This window comes from Canis aureus, chromosome 13 (genome assembly GCF_053574225.1).
Source record: "Canis aureus isolate CA01 chromosome 13, VMU_Caureus_v.1.0, whole genome shotgun sequence".
In the NCBI taxonomy this organism is placed as follows: Eukaryota; Metazoa; Chordata; class Mammalia; order Carnivora; family Canidae; genus Canis; species Canis aureus.
In genome coordinates, this window is record NC_135623.1 from 25985492 (window position 1) to 26000170 (window position 14679).

General features: G+C 34.8%; 1 protein-coding gene across 9 annotated transcripts in view; it reads right to left on the reverse strand.

Moving 5' to 3' along the window:
- Window positions 1-14679, reverse strand: part of OSBPL8 (oxysterol binding protein like 8) — a 147777-nt gene that overhangs the window by 51040 nt on the left and 82058 nt on the right. The window contains exon 1 of one of the 9 annotated variants that reach the window (XM_077845566.1): window positions 1616-1786. The exons of the other annotated variants lie outside the window; for them this stretch is intronic. Within the exon in view, the coding sequence (XP_077701692.1) occupies window positions 1616-1760 (145 nt within the window). The 5' untranslated portion in view covers window positions 1761-1786. Of the gene's footprint in view, window positions 1-1615; window positions 1787-14679 lie in introns of those variants that run through there. 9 annotated transcript variants of the gene reach the window in all.

Sequence of the window (14679 nt, forward strand, 5' to 3'; positions counted from 1 at the left end):
AAAAGGGGGAATATGGAAGCTTCCCTATGAATATGATTTTCTCTATTTCAAGAATTAGAAAACAAAGCCAACCATTTACTTTTCCATTCAAATATATTGATCCAGGGTGACCTTCAATATATTCTTTGGCAAGATATAAACTGACAATTCTGCCTTTAGTTACCTAATTAAATACCAAACTTAAAGTGAAATTTTTCTGTTGTTTAGTAGAGTCATAGGATTATTCTCTAATATTAAGTAGACTCATTGCATGAAGGTCAGCAAACATTTGCTAGTAAGTTTGCTAGCTTAAAAATAAAATACAGAGACAAACATAGAAATAGAAATAGAACTAAATCACACTGTAAAAGCAAATAGAGTATTTAACAACATTAAAAATTTTCAGTGTGTTGTATTTTCAAAGCCACTTCTGAACAAAGACAAATACTAAAAGATACACCATTTTGAGAACATGAGAAGCATGACAGGAACCATGCTATACTGAGAAGACAAAATACAGATTGTGAATGCTGTTTACAGCTTATGCTATTTAGACAACAGTTCAGAAGTACAGTTTCCAATTCTTTTTTGAAACACTATCAGAAAAGAAAATGAAATCAGTGCATTTATAACTATTTGTGCAGATAACACCTTCTATAAGGCGTTTCACTATCTCAAAATAATGCATACATCACCTATCAGCCTGGATAATCACAAAAAGCCAAGAATAAATGTTAGTGTGAAAGCAGAAAATATACTTCAAATTTTTAAAATGTCAGAAAAATCTATAGTTATAGCAAGCACCTGAAGTTTCAGTGATTTCTTTGCCATGAATATTAGAAGAATACTTTGATTTTAAAAGAAAAATATAACCTCAAAAAAGTAGACAAAATAATGTCACAAGTTAAAATTTTGAAAGGAAAACAGATTTTAAAATATTTTAAAATATATATTCAAATATTTGCTATAATAAATCTTTTTCATACAAAAAAATCAATTTAGATCTATTTCATTAACCAATTATTTAATGTCTAAATCATAGCCGTCAAATGCCTGATTTCATTTTTAAATTGTTACCTTAAAAATAACAGTTTCTTAGTAAAAACTAATTATATACAAACACATCAAACAAGAAGGCTATTTCAAAAATTATACTTGGACAGAAAACTTCACTTTAGTCAGGACTTGAACTGCTAAAGCTTACACATCAATTTTAACATAGTTACTATTCTGCAGAAAACAGCCAAACCAGTATCAATATTAAAGAACTAGGTTTCATTTGCAAAAACCTCAGAGCAATTTACTTATTTATAGAATTTTACCTTTACCTCAAGTCCAGAAAATGTTTTAATTTTATCGAAGGGTCATAATGTTTCTATAATTAAAGCAAAAATTCATGCTATCAGCAATGCAAGATTTGTACTTCACTGAATCACTAGTTCTCAAGTTTGGGCTTTAGAGATTTTAAAAGAAAATATGGAAAAGCCAAGCCATATAGCAGCAGTCACTAAACCTGAACCTTTAATTATAGAATCGGTTTCATTTTAATGAAAGCAGTTTTAAGATGTTAGAATGTCTAGTTTAATGAAAAGCCTGCAAGAAATTAAGAAAAGAATGCAAGATTAAACAAACAAACCTGGCAATGAAGGAGAAAGTTCATTGTATCCTCCAAATGAAGCATTCCGGACAAGCTTTCGGCCATCAATTCGTGGAGGAAATAAAACAGGCGAAACCACAGTACAGGAAGAAAATCTACGTTGTTGTGAGCTCTCTTCTTTCATGGTTTAGGAGGTCTATTTAACATATACTTTCGCCCAGAAGGATAATTAGATCAGTATGGCAATGAGAGGCTTTTCTCTCACATCCAAATGTAGCGAAACCCACCAGCACAAACAAAGGACACACACATTTAACAGCAAAGGAGAAGGACCAGAGACTGTCAAATCAGCAATAAACAGAAAAGGCATTAAGCCACGCTAGTGGGTGTGTTTTTTTTTAATGAACTGATAAACAAGGAAGACTATTCCACTAATGTTTTACCTTTTTATCAAACCACAGCAATGCCCTGAGCTGAACTGCTGCTTTAGTAAGACAAAGCAAGAGCAATACTTAAGAGATTCAGGATGAAGTAAAATGAAACCTTTTTCTCATATCTGTTATGTTTTTTGTAGTATCCACCACACTTCCCACCTCTTCCGATTCTTTCCAGTTTTTGCTTACTTCAGAAATGGATATAAACCATAACACTGTTTATCTTTCCTGAAGCCTCTAGATCTCTATCTAATCCACTGCTTACCTCAGCCATGTTTAAGAATTCATAAAGCAAGATACTCTTTCAAGTACAATTTTGATGGATTCTAACAGCTAAAACCGAAAATAAATATTTAAGTTTTACCTCTAGCAAGGATAGATGAGTCATTAAGGCAATGTTAATGCAAATGCATCAACAGGGAAGATTGAAAAGACACCATAATAATGCTGAGTGCTCTAATACATGTTCTCTTGAAACAGATATGAGCCGCAATAGTTCCTGTTCATTGCATTTGAACTTTTCAAAATATATCATCTACCAATGAGGATTTTCCAACTTAAAACTCTCCTATTTAAAGGAATATGCAGCTTTATTATCACAATAACAAATGGAATATCTTTCTATACTAGGTTAAAACTTAAGTTACTGGTATGATCTAACATTATTAAATCTAATAGTAAAGTACCAATAGCCAAAATTATATACTATGCTATCTCTTTATAACTAATCTTTAAAGTTTCAAGAAATTCTTTCCTAGTTATATTAAAACTCATTTTCCTGGGCAGCCCCGGTGGCTCAGCGGTTTAGCGCTGCCTTCAGCCAGGGGTGTGATCCTGGGGACCCGGGATCGAGTCCCACGTCGGGCTCCCTGCATGAAGCCTGTTTCTCTCTGCCTGTGTCTCTGCCTCTCTCTCTGTGTCTCTCATGAATAAATAAATAAAATCTTTAAAAAAACAAAAAGCTCATTTTCCTTATTCTACCTTAATTGAAACTTAAAAAGCTCTAGTCAATTACTTTCTTTATATATCCTGGATTGATTTTTCTGATCACAGTTCTTACTTTCAATCTAGAAATAAGCCCCTTAGCTAAACTAAACTCAGTTTAGTTCATTTTTTATAGATACTTTACTATACAAACTCAGTTAACTTCCTATTATTACACATACATTTCAAGGCTAGTTCTCCACTCCTATACAACAGCATTCTATACAAGCTAAGTCTGTTGCTCTTTACTAGAATGGACACCTAACAAATTGAATTTCCTTATGTAACATGTTCTTTCTTGGGCAAAGGCATTTCAAAATCAATTAATGGTAAAAATAAGTTTACAGTTAATAATTACAATAACAGGGATTTATGCTTTTTTTTTGCTTTTCTCCATGTCATGAAATACAAATGACAATTATAGACAATAAAGAAACGATAATTCATCATGCAATGGTGCTTGCCTCTCAAAGCATTATAGTATAATGGTTAAGCAGGATTTGAAATTAAACTGCCTGGGTTCAAATCCCAGCTGGATGCATCTTAGTAATTATGTTAATTTCTGTGGGTCTCTGTTTCCTCAACTATAAAGTGCTAATAATATTACCTATATTATCCAATTGTTTCAAGGATCAAATTGGACTATATGTAACATCTAGAAAAGTTCCAGGTTAAAATGGCAGAATGAAGACATTAAACTAACGTGTTCCCTCCTAAAACACAATTAAAATTACAGGAAAGGGGTAAAATCTTAAAAACATAAACAATTTATAGGTATGGATTCCACAAGTATGTATCCAGGATACATATATTTGATACTGGAAAGCATGAGATTAACAAGTAGTCACAGTCTTGCAGATCCCAGAAAGCTGAATCACAAACCAGCAATGGTAAAAACTGAGAACCAGCCCTATTTATACCAAAGAATCCTTTTGAACATAAATCATAACACCAAGTTCCTCTAGATAAGGAATCAGATAAGCTATTGACATCACCAATAATTCTGGAATCAAGATCAAAATAAAAGCAATGCTTTCAAAATTGGAAGAAAAATGACTTCCAACTTAAAATTCCATACCCAGCCAAACTATCAATTACATATTAGGGTACAATAAAGATGTTTTTAGACACACCAAGGTCAAAAACTTACTTTCCATATGTATTTTCAAATAGTTTACTAGAGAAGTCCTTCTCACCTGGGGTTCATTAGGACTATTGCACTAAAACATCTACTTTTCAAAATGAATTACTCTTTTCTTTTACTCTTTTCGTATATCCATAATGGCTCTAGCCATGCACTATAATCCTGGAGAGAACTGAGAAAATATTCACTTAAATTATTTTCTATAGACCTTACTTTCTTCATAGGCCCCACCTGAGAACAGTTGTACTAGAATATATACTTTACCAAAAAGTGACAGTGAAGAGTTAGAATGCATGGGACCAGGAAACAGCTTAATATAAATGTGCTGTCATTACCCAAAAAGTACCCAACCACTATACCATCTCTTTATAAACCAAGGACAAACTGAGTGAACTTTGCCCAATTTTTTTCTGACTTTGGCTTGTCTTGATATGTTGATGAAGTTTCTTCTCTGTTTCCCATGCTATACTGTTTGGATAAGGCGAGTTCACTTCCAGTAAAGAACAGTACAGAAGTGTTCTCATTCCTTTTTTTTTAAGATTTTGTTTTTTAGAACAGTTTTAGGTTCACAGCAACATTGAGAGGAAGGTACAGAGAGATCTCCCATATTTGACCTGCCTCCACATATGCATAGCCTTTCTATTATCAATTCCCCTCACCAGAGTGATACATTGGTTCTAAGTGATGAACCTACATTGATACATAATCACTCAAAGTCCACAGCTTATCTTAGGATTCAATTTTTGATGCTGTACATACTATGGGTTTGGACAAATGCATAATGACATGTATCTATCATTATAGTATCATTCAGAGTATTTTCACAGTCATAAAAACCTGTGCTTTGCTATTCATTGCTGCCTCCCTGCTAACTCCTGGAAAGGACTGATCTTTTTTACTATTTCCATAGTTTTGCTTTTGCCATAAGGTCACATAGAACTCTAATGAGTAACATTATATCTAAGTCTCTGTTGTTGGTGTTTCATTCCTCTCAATTTCAGCACCAGTATCTCCTGTCTTACTTAATGGATCTTTATGGTAAGTACTAAATGGCCCTGACCCTTGCCTGGCTCTGCTTCTTTAGAAGGGTCTTGACTCTTCTTTGCCCTTTGCTCTTCCTAGACAATTGAGGATAATCTTACCCAGTACCAAGAAAAAAAACTGTTAAGATATGGATTCAAAATACATTGAACAGATAAAATCATTTGAGAAGTGACATATTAATAATACTGAATTTTCCTACTGGAAACATGGTAGGAAAATTTATTGTCTCTCCATTTACTGAGAATACACTATCTTAGTGTTACACTTTTCTACATAAAGATATTGATTTATTAGACTTACTGCTATATACCTTTCTTTTCTGTTAGTTTAAGTGGTATTTTTTGAGCTGCATCTTTTAAACTATTTGTTACTGGTATATACACTGCAGTTGGAACGTGTATCCAGTATTTTTTTTTTTTTTTTTTAGATTTTATTTATTTGACAGAAAGAGTGCACACAAGCAGGGGGAGCAGTAGGCAGAGGGAGAGGGAGAAGCAGGCTCCCTATTGAGAAGTGAACCTGATGCGGGGCTTGATCCCAGGACCCTAGGATCATGACCAGAGCCAAAGGCAGATACTTACATTGCATTAGTAATTTTAATAACTTATCTGTAAATTTGGGTAAGGTTCTGTATAAATAATTACACTACTAATAAAATTTGTTTGCTCCTTTAATTTCTTTTTATCTTATTCACTAGCTAAATTCCAACTAGTGTTGAAATGACCCATAGATGGTACACACCTTTTCCTTCTTCCTAATTCTAATTACAAGGTTAAGAAAGAGTTCCTTTCTATTTCTAATTTGCTAAAAAACTTTATCATGAACAGATGTTAAAATTTTCAAATACATTTTAATGGGATAACATAGTTTTTCTTCTTTATTCTGTGTATTAAATGACATCTAGATATTCTTTTCTTTAAGATTTTATTTATTTATTTATTTATTTATTTATTTATTTATTTGAGAGCGAGAGCGAGAGCGAAAGCGAGAGCAAGATAGAGAGCGAGAGAGAATCTGAAGCTGATTCTGGGCTAGGCAGAAGCCCAACTCAGGACTCAATCCTACAACTGCAAGATCATGACCTGAGGCAAAATCAAAAGTTAGAGCCCCCACTACATCCCCCCCCCCATCCCAGCACAGAGCCTGCTTAAGATTCTCTCTTCATCTTCCTTTGCTGCTGCCCTCCCTCCACCTTTTCTCCTCTAAAAACAAAAAAAAGATCTAATCCAATTTCAGAGATATTAAAGTAGGAGGAGGGGTGCTTTTTCAGACTTAATGAAATCATACAGTTCTAAGGTGAGACTGGAATTACATTTTTCCCTAAATGTTCAGTAGAATTTGTTTTTAAATATATCTGGGCATATGAAGTTTTCCTAAAGATAATTTATATTACTAATTAGAGTACAAAAATCACTAGAATTTCCTATTACTAAATAAATTTTAGGAAGTATGATCTTTCTAGAAATTTTTCATCTAATTTTTCAAATTTATTGACTAGAGTTGGTTATCTTTTAAACATCTGCCTATATTTTTAGTTGTGTCTTTTTATTCCTAATGATGTTCACTAAGTTAAATGCTTGCTTAACTCATTACTTTTTAGCTCTCTTTGTAAAGTATTAGCATTAAAACTATTTAGGTTTCCTGCTTAGGAATTCTGAAGCCTCCTTAATCGGAGAGTTGTTTTCTATCTTTTTTTTTTAAAGACTTCATTTATTTTCTTTTTAAGATTTTATTTATTCATGAGAGAGGCAGAGAGACACAGGCAGAAGGAGAAGCAGGCTCCATGCAGGGAGCCCGACACAGGACTCGATCCCAGGTCTCCAGGATCACACTCCAGGCTGCAGGCAGCACTAAACCGCTTGCCACTGGGGCTGCCAAAAAAGACTTCATTTATTAATTGAGAAAGAAAGAATGTGCATGGGGGCATGGGCAGAGGGAGAGGAAGAGAAAATCCCAAGCAGACTCTGTACTGAGTGTGGAGGCCAATGCAGGGCTCAATTTTATGATCCTGAGATCATGACCTGAGCCAAAATCGAGAGTAAGGTGCTTAACCAACTGAGCCACCCAGGCACCCCATCTTTCAGCCTTCTGAAAGGTTCCCAACACAATATTGCCTGGGACGCGTGAGTGGCTCAGTGTTTGAGCATCTGCCTTCGGCTCAGGATGTGATCCTGGAGTGCTGGAATCAAGTCCTGCATCGGGCTCCCTGCATGGAGCCTGCTTCTCCCTCTGCCTGTGACTCTGCCTCTCTCTGTGTCTCTCGTGAATAAATAAATAAAATCTTAAAAAAATATATTGTCTTTAATCCATTAACTCACATTCTGGCATTTATAATTACAAATGGTGAAGATGGTGGTCTGGATGGTAGGTAATTTATGCAGATTTTCTCTGGTGGCTTGCTACTTCATGTGTTTACTGATTTTTCCACATCCCTGCCAGCATTCGGTGTTGTCACTGTTTTGGATTTTAACAGGTGCACACATAATGCTATCTTGTTCTGTTTACATATGAGCTCATAACTAAAAATCAATAATTTTCAGAGGCCTGTGTTCAAACCTCTCCTCTAATAAGTACTGTGTTGATTCTTCCAGACACCTCCGAATACTAATGACCCAAGATCCAAGATCATTTTAAACTAAACTGAGGGAAATAAATAAATAAACAAACAAACAAACAAACAAACTAAACTGAGGAATGTTACAGTTTTTGAAACAGAAATGGTATGAATTCTGGCCCCAAGCTACAATAAAGTCTGAAATATGGGATGCAGCTGGTCAAGAATGATAGATACCAATGTACTAGAGAGGAGCAAAGAAGCCACAGTCATAGATAACAGCACAAATGATGAATCCTTTGCCAGAGCCAAAAAATCGTTTAAAGAACCTAAAAGGCAAGCTAATCGTAATGGCTTTATCAGGAAACAAGGCTGACCTTGCAAATAAAAGAGCTGCCGATTTCCAGGAAGCACAGTCCTATGTAGATGACAACAGTCTGGCTGGCTATTACATAGGTTTTGTTGTTTGGGTCAGGGAATGGGCTTTCGTTCTCTTTGAACATAATATAGTCAAGGTACTAACAACAATGTACATTCAAACTTGATTATTTTATATTTGATCTTCAAAAAATAAAAATAAAAAAATAAATTTGATCTTTAGTGGTACTATAAATAAGACATTACACTGCAGTCTCCATATGTTTATTACTTTTCTGTAATATTTAATAAGAGTTGCTTGAAAGTATACAAAATGTACAGTTACTAAAATAGCTAATTTTTCCTTTTTCTCTCTCTTTAAAAGGATGGGGTTCAGTTGTTCCAACATGGCTAAACCATAATAAATAATGTATCAGTAACTTGTAACATAAGTAAGTACTGCAGTGTATTAGTAATAATCTTGCAGCATTGTTTTCCAAAGTTTCTTTTATTTTGATCAGTTCAGTATATTGCACTGATTATTTTAGGTATTTTCATATATGATATCTATCATGTAGTTAGAGATGATTAAATCTAAATGTTGACCTGCTAGCAGAACTTGTACATTTATAGCAATTCAGAATTAGTAAGGAAAACAGTTCACCAGTGTTTAATTTTATATTGAAGTGCTCAGGTTGGAATAAAGTGGTATAGAAAAAGCAAACACAAAAACAAAAATATAAAACAAAAAACCCCTACCATACCCATCATTTTGATGTTCTTCCTAGGAAGGTTTTTGTCTGAATATCTAGTTTGCTATATTACCGGAACTGTAATATATAAAATTCACTTACATGTTTTCATGTCCTTATGCTTCCCTACCTCTTGTTCCTAAATTTCACAAATTGGGACTGAGAATATCATTTTTGGTTTGTTCTTGCTTTCTAGTACAGAACCCTGTATCAAAAAGAATAAAAGCCAGATTGGTGGAGGAGACTCTTGGAAAATCCTGTACTCTCCAGGGGGAATTTGTCTGTCACAAACATCCTTCTTTTACCTGGAAAATAAGTGTTTGCTAAACTTCACTGTTTCATTATTAAGTAAAACTTAATTTAATTTTGAATATACATTCAAAATTAGAACCAAAATGAAAACACAATTCTTTAAATGAAATTGTTTATCTTCTCTCAGAAATTACGCCAACATTGGCAAATTAAGTTATTATCTTGCTTTGTATTTACTTACAATATAGAAAACTAGTATCTCCATGCCTCAAATAAGGAAAGGAAAATTGTAGCAATTAACTTTATAGGTGAAACTATTTTACCACTCGTGCTAAGAAAGGATCTCAACCTGCCAGACTTTGGAAACAAATGGGGGGAAATCTCAATAGAAAAGAGCTGAGGAACTAGTGCAAGTAGTACATGATAGTCCTTTAATGTTATCTTAACACACACACACACACATACACCTTAATATGTAGATGTGCACACACATACATATTTTTAAATTAGATATATGCACACAAAACATTTTTATAGGGAAAAAGTGTCCTGTAGTAAGATGAACATTACTGCTTTGATGAGAAGCAATTAATAAGGCCTGGCAAAAATAAGATGGAATCCTCTCAGGTTGGTAAATATATTTAAAATAGAGCTAAATTATTCATTCTCACTTTTCAATAAATATTTTCAAAGTACTTCAGTTTACCCTACAGGAGCAGAGGAATATTTGAAAAACATAGATACTGCAACATTTCACAAGAGATTTAGAAAACTATTTCATTCTCATTTTTTAATTTGCCAAATATTGTATCTTTTTCATTATTTAATAGATACTTTCATGCCTCTCTAAGCAGCAATTATCCAAACTTCAAGAATTTCAAACAGAAAACAATTATGTCTTAAATAACTTTAAAAATCTAACAGTGAGGATTCAGTAACTCAGAAGAAAAGTAACATAACCTCCAATGTATACTATCCAATGTATACTACCAATTAAAACAAGCTATGGCTATAAACCAAAGCACAGCATTTAGGAGGAAAAAAAATTAAAGATGGTGGGGATAAATTCAAGTACTCTTTCAGGTAAAACAATTTTCATGAAATAAAACACATATATTCAAGACACATTTGTTATAATGTGCATAGTCTCATAAATATTCAATAATTGATCCTAGAAATACCTTACCAAGGAAGGAAGAATTGCTTCGGTTCATGGAGGAAACTGACTTCTTGGTCTCCTTTTGCCTAGAAACCACTTTATAATGAAGGTGTCACCTGAGATTTATACCAATGATGTCTAAAATTCACCCTGGGGAATCTGGTACAACATTTTTACACCAGTAAACTCACATTAGTAAACTCTGCAAAGAAAATCGCCCTTTACTTTGAAGTTTTCTATTAAGTTGTAGATATAGATACATCATGTCATGTGTAATGCTACAAATGCTACCAGGGCATTCAAGTGAAAGGACTTGGCAGGGTTAAGAGAATTTGCTGAAGGATAAGAGAAACACAATACTAAGCATATACATTTTAATTTAAGTCTAGATAAAGCAAGCATGGTCTAAATTTATTTTGATAAAACTGGTTAAGCAGGTAACTGATTAAAGTAGGTAACTTCCAGTTTAAACATTTTAAAATTTTAAACATTTAAAAATTAGTTTGAAACAGACTCCTTTAAGTTTTGGCAAAGCAACATTTTATATTCTCTTAAAAAGCACTATAAATGAAAAATGGTTTTGTAAGACTGAAAGCATGCAAAATAGCTTTGTATGATCAAAGAATGAAAGGATAGCTACAAGATGAATTACAGTAACTCATCAAGCTTTGATAACAATCTCAAATGTCATGTAGTGAGAACACAATATCCATGTGATGAGCTTTAATTTAGTCTCTAGGCTCCATTAGAGCTGTCCTTATTCAAAAGTAGAGCAGGGAAAGGGAGACAACAAGCCTAATTAATATGAACGTCTTTCTGGATAAATAACTAAAATATGTAAAAGGTCAAAAAAGTCAGCATAAAACAAATACCATCCTATTTAAGAGACTGTAATCATACTAAAATTAAAAGTATTTTTTTTAATTTTTATTTATTTATTATAGTCACACAGAGAGAGAGAGAGAGAGAGAGAGGCAGAGACATAGGCAGAGGGAGAAGCAGGCTCCATGCACCGGGAGCCCAACGTGGGATTCGATCCCGGATCTCCAGGATCGTGCCCTGGGCCAAAGACAGGCGCCAAACCGCTGCGCCACCCAGGGATCCCTAAAAGTATTTTTAAGTAAACTGGTATACTATACTTAACTTTGAATAAGGAAAAAAATCTGACACATAAATAATGTCTGGAATAATCTGATTGATTTCCATAACCTAAACATATAAATAATTAAAAGACTACCTTGATGTGTGTGGGCTTCAGTGAGTAGACTCAGTCTCCCTAGTTCCTTCGAAAAATGAAAAGAAAATCCTAAAACAATGGAAAGAAACCACACTGCAAAAAAATAGACTTAACAACTGTTTTTAAGGGATAATGACCTACACTGAATTGGTATGAATCAATTTACATGAAGGAGAGCCGCTAGAAAATAGGAATAATCTTTGCCATCCTAAAGCACTAGCAAAATCAACTTCTAACACAACAGCATGTATAAAACGAAAAGAAAATAGGTGGCACTACAATTCACTCTCAGTAGAGTGTAGTAAGACTATGGGTTTTGACAGTCCTGAGACTGAAAACTGCCTCTGACATTTACTGGTTTAGCGAATTTGAACAAATTTCTTAACATCCATAATCCTTAGGTTTCTCACTTGTAAAACTGACATACTAACTGTGCCTGTCTTATGTGATTGTTTCAACAGCTCAACCTAATTTTGCACATACAACTTATAGCATATTAGCCTAACTTGGCAAGCTCTTGGTAAAAGGTAGCTATTTGCATGAGTCTAGCACATAGGATCAATATAAATACCACTTTTTCCTGATGCATGGTCTTCCACTCTTGTAGGACTCTCTCTTTAGCAAACACAGGAACAATATTATATGTGAGGTTCGTGTCATACTCATGGTTTTAGTAGGTGAATATCACCCCCAAATGTGTATTTATTCATTAAAAAATGAGACTAAAGCTGCACAAGGGCAGGACTAGCACATAAAAGGTGCTCAGTAAAGACGTTCATGCACTTATTCAACACAAAAGTACCTACTATGTTCCAAGTACCATGTGTGCTAGGAATAGATGAATATTAAAAAGGAAAGGACAGGCTGTCACAAGGAGTTCACTGACAATGACATTTACTCTCTCTACACCTTTCTTCCTTTATATATTAACCTGAATTATTTTATTTAGTATTCATCTGTTGGAGAATGCTTTCCTCAGCCCCATAACCACTTACTTATACAATGCCTCTAAGCCATCCACTAATTTGGACATTTTCTCCTACAGATCCCACCTCCTCCAACAGAGCAATTCACCAAACTCATCCATTAAACTTCCTTCCACTCCCATGCCAGCATCCCACACCTACTCTGCCATGATTACTTTTACTGCACATACCCAGTAAAGCCTAACTTTACAGAAGAAAATCTCATACTAAGGCAGATTAACATCAACTTCAACTGAGGGCTGAATGCTACTTGGCACTCCCATTATCATGGTTCCTCCACTTCCCAGTTGTATTCCTAGTCCTGTCAATCCCTTCATCTGCATACTAGATCCTATCCCTGCTGCCTCTTCAGAGACCTACCCTATTAATTCCCCCATCTTTCTCACACGTTTTATATTTCTCTCTATTGACTTTGTCCTGTCAAAATTTGGACATGCTCAAATATTTCCTTTCTTAAATCTCTTTTTTATCCCATGTCTTTCTCTAGCTACCATACACTTCCCTCCCCTTCAAGGGCACAATTCCTGAAAGAGTCTGTTATTTTAGCTATCTCTAATTCCTTATCTTTCTTACTAAATTTTATTGCTTTCAGCTTCTGCCTTCACTACTGTTCCCAAAACTGATTTCACAAAAGCTAGCAATGATATCTTGTTGATGGATAATTTTTCAGTTGTCTTAACTGGTTTGACTTTGGAGCTATATGTAAAACTACAGGGCACTCTCCTTCCTTCATAAAACCATCTATTTCGAGACGCCTGGATGGCTCAGTGGTTGAGCGTCTGCCTTGAGCTCAGAGCGTGATCCCAGGATCCCTCTGCCTACGTCTCTGCCTCTCTCTGTGTGTCTCTCATGAATAAATAAACAAATCTTTTTTTAAAAAATCACCTGTTTCATTCTTCTGGGATTTTTTTTTTAAGATTTTATCTATTTATTCATAATAGAGAGAGAGAGAGAGAGAGAGAGAGAGAGAGGCAGAGACACAGGCAGAGGGAGAAGCAGGCTCCATGCCGGGAGCCCGATGTGGGACTCGATCCCGGGACTCCAGGATCACGCCCTGGGCCAAAGGCAGGCGCCAAACTGCTGAGCCACCCAGAGATCCCCTCTTCTGGGATTTAACACTCTTCTACCAATACTTTCTCCATCAGATCCTTAAATATTGACATTTTTTTAGGATGGTATTCCAACTACTTTTTTGGTTTTTTTTTTTAAGATTTTATTTATACACAGAGAGGCAGAGACCGAAGTAGATTCCCTGCAGGGAGGAGCCTGATGTGACTCGATCCCAGGACCCAGGGATCACGACCTGAGCCAAAGGCAGACACTCAACCACTGAGCCACCTAGGTGCCCCTCCAACTACTTTTTTCAAGCTTCAATTCTTCCTAAACTTTTTACAACTCACAACAAGAGATATATTTTATATCAAATGTGTGTGTAAGAACACATGAGTATCAGATAAAACTTTCACAGATCAGATAGGCTCTGATCTTTTGATTCTATTCTACTTCATTTAAAAAACAATATTGTCTGGGAATCTCTAAACTGATATACATGATTGTCTCAAATGTTTTCATTACTCTGTTTATGCTGATGACTTCTAAATTTACATTTCCAGGGCAGAAGTGTCTACTAAAGCCCAAACTCATACAGCCAATTTCCTTTGTAATGCCACATGGATAGCTCTAACTAACATACTTCAATCTCACCATGTCCAAAATTGGAGTTCTCAGCATCTCTCCACCAAACTTGGTTTTCCTCCATAGTTCCCTACCTTGATATAAACTTTTAAACTAGTTTCCCAAGCAAAATATCTAGGAGTCATTGCTGATTCTTTTTTTACTCTTTCGACTGTCACCCCATAAATTTTTTTTTTTTTTAATTCCCACCACTGTCCCTCTCATCCAGACTGTATTCAACTCACCTTAACAGTTCAGTCTGGTAATGAATCTTCTCATACATATTATATTCTTCCAAATTTATAAATGTAATTCTAATCACTTTGTGTTGCCTACTATTATAGTTATCTACTGTTGTACCTTAAACTACTCAAAACTTAGGGGTTTAAAACACTAAATTATTTGCTCCTCATTCTGAGATTTATGCAAGTTGCCGGGGGTAGGGAGGTTCCTCTCTGATTCATAGAGTATCTGCTAGAACACCCAAATATGGCTTCCTCACTCATATCTGATCCTTCAGTTGGGA